Source organism: Sporothrix brasiliensis (assembly GCF_000820605.1).
Source record: "Sporothrix brasiliensis 5110 chromosome Unknown Cont20, whole genome shotgun sequence".
In the NCBI taxonomy this organism is placed as follows: Eukaryota; Fungi; Ascomycota; class Sordariomycetes; order Ophiostomatales; family Ophiostomataceae; genus Sporothrix; species Sporothrix brasiliensis.
This window is the reverse complement of record NW_024467139.1, coordinates 5,438,639-5,451,927: the sequence shown is the minus strand read 5'-3', so window position 1 is coordinate 5,451,927 and position 13,289 is coordinate 5,438,639. Positions and strand designations below refer to the sequence as shown.

At 57.2% G+C, this 13,289-nt stretch overlaps 6 protein-coding genes across 6 annotated transcripts; 4 read left to right on the top strand and 2 right to left on the bottom strand.

Annotated features, from left to right (window-relative positions):
* Positions 1 to 578: 578 nt before the first annotated feature.
* On the top strand, positions 579 to 806 carry SPBR_08039 (uncharacterized protein; the record flags this gene model as incomplete). Its single annotated transcript, XM_040766288.1, has 1 exon — positions 579 to 806. One exon carries the CDS (start codon positions 579 to 581, stop codon positions 804 to 806), a length of 228 nt encoding a protein of 75 aa, XP_040617442.1.
* Positions 807 to 1,556: 750 nt separating this feature from the next.
* On the top strand, positions 1,557 to 2,488 carry SPBR_07652 (uncharacterized protein; the record flags this gene model as incomplete). The annotated part of the gene is made up of 2 exons (XM_040765906.1): positions 1,557 to 2,321; positions 2,381 to 2,488. The coding sequence occupies 2 exons, from the start codon at positions 1,557 to 1,559 to the stop codon at positions 2,486 to 2,488; spliced, it is 873 nt and encodes a 290-aa protein (XP_040617441.1).
* Positions 2,489 to 2,762: 274 nt separating this feature from the next.
* Positions 2,763 to 3,382, bottom strand: SPBR_07870 (uncharacterized protein; the record flags this gene model as incomplete). The annotated part of the gene is made up of 3 exons (XM_040766124.1): positions 2,763 to 3,005; positions 3,072 to 3,208; positions 3,256 to 3,382. 3 exons carry the CDS (start codon positions 3,380 to 3,382, stop codon positions 2,763 to 2,765), a joined length of 507 nt encoding a protein of 168 aa, XP_040617440.1.
* Positions 3,383 to 4,385: 1,003 nt separating this feature from the next.
* Positions 4,386 to 5,497, top strand: SPBR_07489 (uncharacterized protein; the record flags this gene model as incomplete). The annotated part of the gene is made up of 2 exons (XM_040765743.1): positions 4,386 to 4,476; positions 4,545 to 5,497. 2 exons carry the CDS (start codon positions 4,386 to 4,388, stop codon positions 5,495 to 5,497), a joined length of 1,044 nt encoding a protein of 347 aa, XP_040617439.1.
* Positions 5,498 to 6,800: 1,303 nt separating this feature from the next.
* Positions 6,801 to 9,320, top strand: SPBR_06655 (uncharacterized protein; the record flags this gene model as incomplete). Its single annotated transcript, XM_040764911.1, has 1 exon — positions 6,801 to 9,320. One exon carries the CDS (start codon positions 6,801 to 6,803, stop codon positions 9,318 to 9,320), a length of 2,520 nt encoding a protein of 839 aa, XP_040617438.1.
* A 244-nt stretch (positions 9,321 to 9,564) lies between these two features.
* Positions 9,565 to 11,472, bottom strand: SPBR_06922 (D-lactate dehydrogenase (cytochrome); the record flags this gene model as incomplete). The annotated part of the gene is made up of 1 exon (XM_040765178.1): positions 9,565 to 11,472. One exon carries the CDS (start codon positions 11,470 to 11,472, stop codon positions 9,565 to 9,567), a length of 1,908 nt encoding a protein of 635 aa, XP_040617437.1.
* Positions 11,473 to 13,289: the final 1,817 nt, after the last annotated feature.

Below are 13,289 nucleotides of genomic sequence, written 5' to 3'. Positions count from 1 at the left end.
ATACGACAGGATGAGGGCAATGTATTAGGTGAGAGTCTGGGATGGATATTCGGCGGTAATCAAATTGTCGCCGGACGGGCGTTTCTTGTTTAACCATTGATTGTTGACAACAAGTGTGTCTCTTTTCTGTATTTCTCACTGTCGCCTCGATAGAATCCCAAAGCAGGTTAGTCTGCACTTCTTTCTGCTTGTGAATGCCGGAATGCAAAGAACCTAAACATGACTCTATTTGCCACCCGCCTCACGTCTTTCGCTGCCAGCCATGAAGCTGTACATTATCTACGCGCGCATTGTTAGTTCTGTGTGGGGTACCATACCTTGGAATCGTTGGCGTTGAAGAAAACGAGCAAAACATCGAGACGCCGTTGGCGACTTAACAAGAAGCCGTTGCTACACATTGGGGAAGTTGGAGAGCACCTCCTGCCATTGACGAGAAGATCTCTCCTATGGCGTCCACGTCTGACTTTCCACGGCAACCCTAGCGATCCACGACGTCTCCCATAATCCATATCCCCTGCAGGTGTCTGTCGACACAGCTTCTCTCACTATAGGCAACACAAATGCCCCCCGCCGCAAAAATGCCCAGGTTCGAACTGCCGGCGGAACCTGCGCCCTCCGTCGCGTCCATTGACGTTGCGACCATGTCGCTATTCATCGTAAGCGGCAAGACAGCGCTCGTGACGGGCGCCAACGGCAGTATTGGCGTCGTCGGATACTCGGGTGACGCCGTCCGTTTTGCATCCCGGCGGGAGAAGTCTTGGCTCCAGCTGCAGTACGATTCTCTACGGGTGCTCGGCTCCTTGTAGCGTAGCCGACCGGGGAATCCGCTTGCTAAAGAGTGGAACCGTCATGTGCCTCGCATCTTTGCTTCCTTTCTTGCTTCCTGTATGATACCCTTTCGGTTCTATGATCCTACTTTCTTCAGATTCTATTTACCACGACCCTCTCCTTCAATCATACAAAACGACTCCCTTGCAATAGGAATGTGGTTCGAATACTAATGACAGCGTCGGAAGCGGATTGACTGATCTTTTAAGTCTATGCAAATGATGACTGCTCAGATCGAGGAAGCAGGTGCCAATGGGAATGTAACCAAACGACAAACTCAAGTAATATAATACACTACATCCGAGATGGATTTCAAGAAAAACCTTAATCCGAAACGATCAAACAACTCCCGACATCGGTGTGTTATGGCTTCAGGTCTAAGTCGTAGGTGACTCTTGGCGGTCGTGCCTTCCCCACTAAACCGAACCGCGAGACATCATACATTTCCGTCATAACAAACCGACTCGTTCAAGATATCACCACAAGAGGTAGTTAGCACGCACATATGCAAAATAATGGGCGACTTTACGTCTGTTCCGACGATTGACTTTGGTCGTCTCAACGACCCAGCCACCCGCGCCAACGAGCTACCGAAGCTTGCCGATGCTCTGTTCCGCGTCGGATTTCTGTACCTCGTCAACACGGGCGTCGAGCCTCTCTTAGAAGAGCTGCACGGCCGCCTGCCCGAGGCCTTTAGCATCCCGTAGGCCGAGCGCGAGCGCGTCAACATGCGCAACTCACCGTCGTTTCTCGGGTACACAGCACTCGGTGCCGAGACCACGGCCGCACGCGCCGACCTGCGCGAGCAGTACGACTTTGGTTTCTTTGGCAGCCGACCAGGCGCCGCTCTCGGGACCATGCCACCCGCCCCGACCGAGGATGACCCGGCTTGGCGGTCGTTGGAGGGACCCAGCCAGTATCCCGCGCTGCCCGGATTCCAGAGAGCCGTCGAGACGTACATGGCCGCCCTGGACGGCGTGTCCCGCGTCTTCCTGGGCTTCGTTGCCGAGTCGCTTTCCCTCCCCACCGACGCTTTTGACGATTTCTTGGGCAACATGCACCGCCTCAAGCTCGTCAAGTACCCACCCACACCCGCCGGCCAGCCGGGTCAGGGCGTCGGCCCGCACAAGGACTCGACCGGCCTGTTCACGTTCCTGTCACAAGACAACGTCGGTGGCCTCGAGGTGCTCAGCAAGGACGGCGAGTGGATCGCTGCGCCACCCATTGCGGGCAGTCTAGTCGTCAACGTCCAGCAAGGCTTCGAGGCCATTACGGGCGGCGTGTGCCCAGCCACGACACACCGCGTGGTCTCCCCGCAAGGCACCACGGTGCGCTACAGCGTGCCCTTTTTCCAGGGCGTGCGCCTCGACCTGACGACAGACGACCTGCGTTCGTCCGCTGCCCACATTGTGGCCCGCATCCCTGTGACGGACGACCGAAAGAAGCGCGCCGTCGACGTCCCGAGCGAGTTTCTGTCGCCGCTCTTTTCCTGCGTACGTTCTTGTCTTCGCTTTTGGTCGTTGTTGTCTTTGTTCGCTACTAACACGTCCAGTTCGGCGAGGCCCAGCTACGCAACCGCGTCATCAGCCATCCCGACGTCGGCCAGCGGTGGTATCCGGAACTCTACGACAAGTTTGTCAAGCAGGGCCTGCCATCGTAGGTACCCTTTGAATCTAGACGATCACACAAGTGCTTATACATACATATATCTTGGTTATCACTTTTGGACAATATTGCTTCAAGTCCATGAGCACCACAGCGCATCCGAAACATAAAAAGCAAAAACGTATCGTTATATAATTAGTCGACAACTATTACAACGTCACACCTAGTACGCAACAGACTTCTCCCGACCGTCCCACAGACTAACAAGAAGCGACCGTTCGCCACCCATGGGGTCCGCGCATGCTGCACCGTGTAGTTGTCAATGTATGCTACATCACCCACTTGCCACGGCACCAGAAGCCGATACTGTCGGCAATCTCCAGAACCTTGTCTAGCACATCAGAGGGGATCGGCGAACCGTCGCCGTATGTCGTCGGCAGGCGGAACTTGCCGTCGAGACCAGGGTACGGCGCCTCGGCCTTGTTATCGCGAGCGCGGCCATATACGCCCATCAGACCATTAAAGCAGGACGGCAGACCCGTCGACTCGACACGGTGCAGGGCCGGCAGCCGCTAGAGGACGTACATCACGCCGTCGGACTGCCACTCACCCTCTGCCTGCAGGCGGTCGCGCAGTACATGCTCGACCTTGCGGTGCTGCTCCTCAAGGGAGTCGCCGTCGACAATGTCGAAGCCGTAGGAGTTCTTCCAGTTCCAGCCAATGTACTTGGCCTCGGGGTCATCCTTGGCCGGGAAGTACTGACGGCCAATGACGCCTGTGTTTGTTAGGGTGATTTGTTAGGGGTGAACAAACTTCACGCACACTCAATGGTGCTCCAGGAGCATACTGCACTCGCCTTTTTCTCAGCCAGAGCCTGGATAAACTCGGGCAGCTGCCTCTTCAGCTCATTGTACAGCTCGAGCGACGATAGCAACGGCGTTTGTCCCATGGGCGGCAGTCCCAAAGCGGTAATTTTCTTGTTGTTGGCTCTTCCCAAACTAACCAGTTTAGCGTTCTCGACTGATGCAAGAACAGCGCCGTGCCTGCCAGCATTGGTCGGGACCCAAGGCCGTCCGTCGCGCCCCAAACTTAGGGTAGGAGTTCAACTGCAGTAGCGTACTCGGCTCTTCCCCAGAGCCCCCAGTTAGCCTCAAGCGCCGCTATCCTTCAGCACACCCACAATTCCCTACAGGGCATTCTGATATCTATGATACCATGACGGCTACTGATCACACCATCACGAGAATGTCAGGTCGGAATAAAAGCACAATTCACCCATGAGCAAGCAGCACAACCAAAGGCTACCAAATCGCCGGTGTCATGTGTGGAGAGCGGAAATGATTCAGCAACTTCGTCATCTCCTGTCTCTGAAGCACCTAAAACAAATACTAGACAAGAGATTCAGGACGAAGCAGCTCTGCCTTCCTCTTCCAAGCAGGGCCCATCCGAGAATGCCATGTTGAAGGGATGGCAGAAAATGTCGTTAATGGGAATAAGAATGCAGGTATGGGCGGTTTGCTAGAACATCTGCTGCGGCACGAAATGGTGCTAGGCGATGGTGCCATTCGAGTGGAGGGAGGAGCCGAAGAGCAAGATCAAAGAATCCCGAGAGGAGAACTACGATGCACCAATGAACGGACCACGGACTGTACCATTCTTGTGGCCATCAACTTCCGTGGTCGGACTTGCTGCAGGTACGCAGTGCACATCGCCCATGAAGCCATTGCAGCAACCTGTGGCGTGCGTGTACTTTACGTCTTTTGCTATAGTCCCTGGGCAGTGGACGCAAAGCCCTCAAAAACCAGCCTATTCCTAAGATTGAGGAGAGGGCATCTGCACATTCTGAATCTGAACTTTACGCTCTGGTCTTTTGAATTTCCGCCTCTACCTCCACTCGTCACAATCTTGTTTGATTCTTTCAGCTCACTTTACCGGCATATCCCAAATACACTATGGAGTACCGCCATCTCGGCCGCACGGGCCTGAAAGTGTCAGCCATCAGCCTGGGCAGCTGGATCACCTACGGGGGTCATGTCACGGATGGTACGCCGCACTCTACAGCTTCTGCCATGGTACAGGGTGACTACATGATACATCACTAACACATCCAGACAAGGCCTTCTCGTGCCTCAAGGCCGCCTATGACGCCGGCGTCAACTTCTTCGACACGAGCGAGAACTACTCGGCTAGCGAGGCTGAGATCGTGCTCGGCAAGGCCATCAAGCACTTTGGCTGGAAGCAAAACGACCTCGTCATCTCCACCAAGGTCTACCACGGCCAGAACAACTCGGCCCACATCGATCAGCCCGAGCGCTGGCTCAACAACGTCGGCCTCTCGCGCAAGCACATTATCGAGGGCGTCAACCTGTCTCTGCAGCGCCTCGGCCTGCCCTATGTGGACGTCGTCTTTGCCCACCGTCCGGACCGCACCACGCCCGTCGAGGAGGTCGTGCGCGCCTTCAACCTGCTGCTCGACCAGGGCAAGATTTTTTACTGGGGCACCTCCGAGTGGACCGCGCCCGAGATTGCCGACGCCTGGCGCGCCGCCGACCAGCTGGGCCTGGTCGGTCCCATTGTCGAGCAGCCCCAGTACAATCTGCTGGTGCGCCGCAAGGTCGAGGACGAGTTCCGCTACCTCTATGAGAAGTACGGCCTGGGCCTCACCATCTGGTCGCCTCTCAAGCAGGGCATCCTGAGCGGCAAGTACAACGGCCACGCCACGCCGCCCGCCGGCAGCCGGCTGGCCGAGTCGCGCGACAAGTTCACGGTGGGCTACAGCAAGACGTTTGGCAACGAGACCTGGCAAAAGGAGCTGCAGCAGGTCGACAGCCTGCGGCCCATTGCGGCCAAGCTCGGCGACGGCGTCACGCTGGCGCAGCTGGCCCTCGCCTGGGTCCTGGCCAACAAGAACGTGTCGTCGGCCATTATCGGCGCCTCGCGGCCGGAGCAGGTTGCCGAGAACATTGCTGCTTTGCATGTGGTCGAGAAGCTGACGCCCGAGATCCTGGCCGAGATCGACTCGGTCCTGGGCAACGCCATCCCAGCACCACCGCGGCGATTCTAAGAGGGTGTGCGTCTGCTGGGACGTGCACAAAACTTAATACCGGTATATAGAAAAATACATAATATTTGAGGTTTTAAAATGTGTGCTCGTCCAAAATTACGCGTCTCGAGTTGTTTTGTTTACATCATGATAATCCAAAGCCATGTGTCAGATGATACGGGTCTTTATGGTATCTCCCTTCTGTTTCTATAACTTCACCTGTTTCCATTGTCTTTATTTATCTCCTTGCCATCGGTACCGACAACTAGGAGACCAGCTTCCCGCCGTCCAAGAATAACTACCACTGGAATCCAATGGTCGACAGGTAGCCTCTGGCATCTCGCATCTCAGATCGACTGGAAAAAAGGTGACGGTACAGCACGGCAAATGTAGCGTTGGTAGGTCCCGCAGGAACCTTGCTCTCTTCAATTCTCTCCAGTCCCCATTCCAGATTCCTCACAGGAAACTAACGGCCACGTTGTGATAAACGGACAGAATGAGACCATCAAACGGAGCCCCGAACCAGGTAAGCCTCATTGGTCGTATTATGATCAGCTGGAAAACGGCGGCCCGAACAGGATACTCGTCAACACAGCAGAACAGCACACAACCTGTTCATATGTGGAGTTGAGATGTAGTCCACTCTTCTACAGAAACTGCTTATCTATTTACTTTTAGAATATGCTGTGTGTATTTGATAAAGGCAGGACGAGCTGTTGATCCCTCCGTGCTGTTCGCGGAAATTTGACTAACCAGCCAGTCGTGGCATGGAAAAATCAGAAGCATTTCCAACAACCAAATACTACCTGCAAGTTTAGCGGAATGTGAAAGAGAAGCAGCGATATTGAAGTGCATATTGGGAGACATAGAGTCCTGTTCGTGAATCTGTTTGTAGTTTTAATCTGGTGCTCCTCGTTGACTTCTATGAATTGTATTCAATCAGTTTTTGGTTTCGCCTGCAGAGACAGAAAACGCTTTCCAAATGAAAATTGTAACGCTATATTATTCAACTGATAGTAAATACGATCATGCTTTTAATTCCACCCGAAGCCAAAGCATATAAGAAACCCATCGCCGACACTCACTTATACGCAAAGAAGTTGCCACCCAATGCGGTTTAGTGCGTTTTGTCTGGTGGGCCTTCACCGCCCAATGCGGAGACCCACAATAATTCCCCTGCCGCGCCTGCCTCACTTGTCTTGGGTACGCTCGCCATTTTCTGCCGCCTTTACCACTTTTTTTTCTTCACCAAAAGCAGACTTCGCATTGTTTCCTCGCCTCGCAAACGAGCAAGACAACCACGCCTCCCCTTTGTTCACGGGCCATGGATATTCTAAAGGTCCTTTCGCGCGGCCTCAAGCAGCCCAACAGCGGCAAGCAGGCCAAGGGCAATACGAATTTCCTTCCCACAGGCGCTGCGACGCTGCCGTCCGCCGGCTCCAGTATCAACCCACAGCTGTACCACGACCGTGTGGCCGGCCTGATTGCAGGCAGCAGCGGCAGCAAGAAGAGTCGGAAACGGAAGCGGAGTGGAGATGCAGCGGGTAATACTGGCGACGAAAGCGGCCGCGGAAGCGGAAGTGGCAGCGACAGCGACGAGAGTGAAGACAGCGATGACCTGAACGAGCTCGACTTTTTCGGCCAACGTTCTGCGACCACGACCGACAATGCCTCGTCCTCGGCCTCAAAAGCGGACGCTAACTCAAAGAAAGCAAAAAAGGCAGCCAAGAAACAAAAACGGGACCCGTCCGACGACCTGCTAGACGAAGACGAATGTCGCCAGATCCTGCGGTCGCACAGACTGAAGCTGACGCTGCTGACCGATCGACGCGCCGCCGCCGAAGCAGCCGCCGAAGCAGCAGCCGCCGCCGTGGCCGATAAACTGGAAAAGAAGAAAAAGAAAAAGAGCGAGAAAAAGGCCAAGCGGGCAGAAGAGGAGGCGGCCGCAGCCGCCAGCAAAGCCGCCAAGGACGAAGCCAAGAAGCAATTCTTCTCGCAGCCCTTGACAGCATTCACGCAGCTGCGGCAGACATACAACCTGTCAGCACGCTTGGCCGACAACCTCGAGCGCCTGCTGTATCGGATCCCAACCGAGGTGCAGATGGCGAGTCTTCCGCTGCTGCTGGACCCGGCGCTGGCACTCAGCAAGACGACGCTTCCCGGAGACGCCGCGGCAGGCGCCATGTGCACAACAGCCGTTGATTTTATGGCGGTGGCACCGACAGGTAGCGGCAAGACGCTGAGTTTCTTGGTGCCAGCCATCAACGGCATTCTGAAGCGGCGGGCGGAGGACAAGGAAAAAGCCGGTGACGATAGCACCAGCTACGAGACCAGCGGACGTCAGAAGCACAATCACATTCTCGACACAGTTGTTGTGGCGCCGACACGCGAGCTGGCGCACCAGATTGCCAACGAGGGCAAGAAGCTGACTGTGGGCACGGGTGTGCGCGTTGTGGCCATGAGCAAGGGCATGCGCGTGCAGGCGGACGACAGCGACAAGGAAGCGGAAGACGACGCGAGCGACAGCGAGGAGGACAAGGACAACAACGATGAGGATGACGAAGGGGACGACGACAAGCCCAAGGCGTCCAAGGCGACGGTCACACGCGCCGACATTCTCGTGACAACACCGCTCATGTTGCTCAACTCACTAGCCCGCCGCGCTCTCCCAACGGTGCGCTCGCTCGTCCTCGACGAGGCCGACGTTCTGCTGGACCCGCTGTTCCGCGAGCAGACTCTGGGCATCTGGGCCGCGTGCACACACCCCGACCTGCGCGCCACGTTCTGGTCCGCCACCATGGCGTCCAACATTGAGGCCCTGGTCGTCGAGCAGCTGGCGGCCCGCCGGTCTTCTCATGAACAGGACGAGGGCCAGAAGCGCCTGCTGGTCCGCCTGGTCGTCGGCCTCAAAGACACGGCCGTGCCCAACGTCACGCACCGCCTCGTATACACGGCCACCGAGCAGGGCAAGCTCCTGGCCATGCGCCAGCTGCTGCACCCATCCACGAGCACGTCCGTCACAGGCACATCTGGGAGTGGTGGTGGCGGTGGGTCGGAAGCCCTGCGGCCGCCCTTTCTCGTTTTCACGCAGACTGCCGAGCGCGCCACAGCACTGCACGACGAGCTCAAGTACGACATCCCGGCGGCCGCAGGCGGCGCCGACCGTCTGGGCGTGCTGCACGCCGCCCTCGCCGACAGCGCACGGTCGGCCGTTGTGCGCAAGTTCCGCGCCGGCCAGGTGTGGGTGCTCATTACGACGGATGTGCTGGCGCGCGGTATCGACTTTGCGGGTGTCAACGGCGTCGTCAACTACGACGTTCCCGGCTCGGCTGCGGCATACGTGCACCGTGCCGGCCGCACGGGTCGTGCAGGCCGTCAGGGGGGCCTGTCGGTGACGCTGTACACCAAGGAGGACATTCCGTTTGTCAAGAGCGTGGCAAACGTGATTGCCGCCAGCGAGAAGCAGGCCGCCAAGAACGGTGGCGCCGCCAACACAGAAAACAAGGGCATCCAGCAGTGGCTGCTCGACGCGCTGCCCGAGGTGTCCAAGGCAGACAAGAAACGGCTCAAGACACGGGGTGTCGAGTCGCGGCGGAGCACGACTACGGCTGGCACCGCCGACAAGGCCAAGAACAACAAGGGCAAGCACACCAAGGGAAAGACCAGTGGCCGCGACAGCAGGGAGACCATTCCCAATGCAAAGGCGCGCATCACGTCCAAGAGTGCCTGGGAGCGCCGCCGGGACAACAACCGCCGCGACGCCATTGCGAGCAGCAAGCAGCGCAAGCAGCAGAGCCAAGTCGCAGGCGATGGCGACGAGGGCGAGTGGGGAGGTCTTGATTAGCGTTGGGAAGAGCGTGTGATAGTCAAACGGCATATTGGTTCATTTTCCATTTCGGCGTACAAAATATTCACGATAGGCGGCACACATATGCATACCATATACTTATATATCAAAGTATATTATTTACATTCCAATGACAGTCGTAGGCTTTGAAAAGTTGCATTTGCTCATATCGTAGCCGTACTTCCAGCGATAGTATCTATCCCTCTGCGATTTTATGCACCCAGCCCACCCTTCCATTCACTTACCACTCGGCAATCTCGCCGGCCTTGGGCTTCTGCATGCGCACAACCTTGTCGCAGTTGAGCAGGCACAGCGGGTCCAGCGCCGCCTTCATCTTGCGCATCACCGCCACGGTCTCCTCGCCCAACTCGTGTGGCAGGTAGTCGCGCTTCACCAGGCCGACGCCGTGCTCGCCCGTCACAGTGCCCTCCAGCTCAATCGCCCGCTTCACCATGCGGTGCACAAACTCCTCGGCCGTCGCGCGCTGCTCGGGGGCGTACAGAACAATCGTGTGGAAGTTGCCGTCGCCCACATGGCCCACAATCGTGCCGCGCAGACCCACGCGCCGCAGGTCGGCCTGGGCCTCCTCAATGGCGTCCGGCAGCCGGCTGATGGGCACGGCCACATCGCCCGTCCACACGCGCTCGCCAGGCTGCTTCGTGGCAATGGCGCTCCACAGCGCCTCCTTGCGCGCGCTCCACAGCTCGGCCTGCTCGTCGGCCGACTTGGCGAAATCAAACGACACGGCGTTTGCCGACTTGGCCGCCGCCTGCACGGCGTCAATCTGCTCGCGCACGGCGCGCGCCGTGCTGCCGGCAAACTTGAACATGAGCGTGGGTGCCTCGGCCCAGCGGCGCGACGTCGATCCGGCGGTGTTGATGCACTTCATCTGCGCGTCGTCCAGCACCTCAATGGCGGCCACGGGCACGCCCTCGCCGACAACACGCGCGGCACAGGCCGCGGCCGCGCGCAGGTCGGGGAACGCTGCCACGGCCACGGACGTCTCCGTGGGGCGGACGGCCAGCTTCAGAGTGGCCTCGGTGACCAGGCCCAGCGTGCCTTCGGAGCCAATCAGCAGGCGTGTCAAGTCGTAGCCGGCGGAGCTCTTGCGGGGCCGCTGGCGCGTCTTGATCACGGTGCCGTCGGCGAGGACGACGGTCAGCGACAGCACCCAGTCGCGCATGGTGCCGTAGCGGTACGCGTTCGTGCCGCTGCAGCCGGTGCCGATCATGCCGCCAATCTGGGCGCCCGGGCCGGGGTCGGGCGGGAAGAGCAGGCCCTGCTCCGCGAGCACCTCGTTCAGCGTCTCCCAGCCCAGACCCGGCTGTACGACGGCGTCCAGATCCTCCTTGTGCACGGTAATGATGCGGTCCATGTGGCGCGAAAAGTCAATGACGATGCCGCCGCGCGTGGGCGCAAAGTTGCCCTCGAGCGACGTGCCGCCACCAAACCCAATCACCGGGATGCGGCGCGCGTGGCAGATCTTGACGACGCGCGACACCTCCTCGGTGCTGCTCGGGTACACGACACAGAACGGGTGCGGCGTGCCCTCGGGTGCGCTGTGCGACGACCAGTCCGACGCCGAGTGCGTGGCAATGTCTGCCTCGGCCGTGCTCACGTTGTCGGCGCCCACGATGGCCACAAAGTCGGCCCATGCGGCCTCGAGCTCGGCGCGGCTCGTGCGGTGGCGGGGTGCGCGAGTGGCTGACAGCGGCAGCGTCGAGTCGGGTGAGGGCTCCTGGGGCGTCTTGGTGCCCAGGTAGTAGCATGCGGCGCCGACAAAGAGCAGCATAAAGGTGGTGGCCGCGTTGCGCGACGACGCCGTGTCCTGGCGCTGCTGTGCAATCTTCTCGCGCTCCGCCTTTTCGCGGGCCATGCGCGAGCTGATGCTCTCGAGCATCTGGCCACGGAAACTGCGGCCGTCGGCATCGACGCCAGGCGGGCCGGCCGCTGGCCGTCTGTTCTGAGGTGTGGAGGAAGAGGAAGCGGATGGCGGTGGCGGTGGCGGGTTGTTGTTGGGCGGCTTCGAGGCAAAGGAGCGTCGTAATAAAGGTGCCGAAGAGGCGCACCGGGCCAGATCCCGGGCGCCAGCGGTGGTCGACGCTGACAGAGCGCGAGAAGCGCCGCGGCCGAGCCGGTGCTGCAGCATGGTCGTGGAATGCTCGCGGAGCGATCGCGGAAAAAGTGTTCTCTTTTTTTTCTTTTTTTTTCTCGGCCGGCCACCGGACACGGAGCAGCACTGCGATGTCTCGTCTTTGCCCGTACTGTCCTCCCTCTAAACAATGCACGAGAGTCGAGTGTGTTGGGCGCAGCTTCGACCAATATATGCCGCGGTTTGCAGGTCTCGAAGGGAGAAGGCTACGGAGTAGACGAGAAGTCGTCGGAGTACGTTCGTCTCGTTCTCCGCAGCTCCTGCCCTTTTCGCGAGTTTTGCTCCAACTGAAAGCACTACGCCGGTTGCGGCCCCACAATTTTCGACATTCCCCCATCACCGCCCACTAACCTTGTAGACCTCACTGTCCGAAATGCGCTGCTAGGCCAGGCACTACCGGCTCACCAGCAAATAACATCACACCAAACAGCCGCTGCATAAATGTTACAATCCGAGGATGGTATGGCGAAGATAGTTCTTGTTGTTTGATTGGAAATCGCGGATATGTTTCGACGTGGGATACGGAAATATTGCATTTGTGCAAGTAGGAATAGTTTCTCTGTATGAGATGTGTCTATTTTTCTCTACTTTCTTTCGAGTTCCTAAATAAACACATCAGACATATTCAAACTGCAAAAAGACAGTCATCCTTGGGAGTTGATTCTACGAAATATCTAACAAAAGGGCCGGTCCCCGTCAATGAATCCAAAGGCAACTTTAGGACCTTTAGAGGAGGCGATGTACAAGTTGGAAGTTGCAAGCTGCGATGATTATCCGTATCTGCCATCACTATATGTCGTACGAAACTTACATTTAAAGTGTGCTTTCTAGATTGCAGATATTCGGAGTTCTTATACGACAGAAGTACATAGCTGTATGATCCATGCATATCGTCATGTTTGTCGCCTGCCAAACTGTACCTTTCTTCGCAAAGCACTAATTACCCGTCAACCTCGCCAATGCCAGAGGATATGACGTTAAAACACACGTGGCGAGTAAACAAACAAGTGAGAACAGACACAAGAAACCTTGCAATAGAGCATACAAGCAGAAAGATGGCGATGTTAAACCACGGAATCATGACGTATGAAACACTGCCAACCATTACAACGTGTTGGTCATTGCCTCTTACCAAAGAACTAACTTTTGGTGCTAAATAGTTCAACGGTGGCAGCCGCCAGTTATGCCATGGCCGCTCACTTTGGCAGTTAGCAGACTAAAGAGGATATTCAAGCCGGGGCGGGGAGGTTGCAGGAGGTTGCAGAGTCGGATTTCTTCCACGCCAAGCAAGAGTCGCCAAAGGAGTCTGAGTATCTCTAAGCCATCCAGTCTGCTTCCGAGCCGTCCGGTGGTGTGTGGCCAGATACCTCATACATATGCAGGTCGTCGAACGGCACAATCGTCATCTTTCTTCATATGTACTGGCTGTCTCCCCATGGCTTTGACGGAAATTTGGACATGATGATCACCTCGGAGCACGTTCCGTCCGAAGCGAGGCTGCTTTTGCCTTTCCACTGCCGGCTGATTTTGTTTTGTTTCTGTCAACGGGCGCGTCTCGGCCGTTGATCACTCCGTTGCCATTTGCTTGCTGGTCGGGCTGTATTATCTTGCGTTTCGGGGTGCCAAGCCCAAGCTTGGCATGCTCATCACACGACCAACGAACAGAGAAAGGGAGAGAAAAAGAGGGTCTGCATGCATAGACAAGCTGCACGGACGACTTTACCTGCACCGTGAGACCATTTTGTCAAGTCTGTCCCGGTTCAATTGGACACGACTGTGTTTCTTTGCTGTGCGCCGCTGCGTTCGGTCGACTG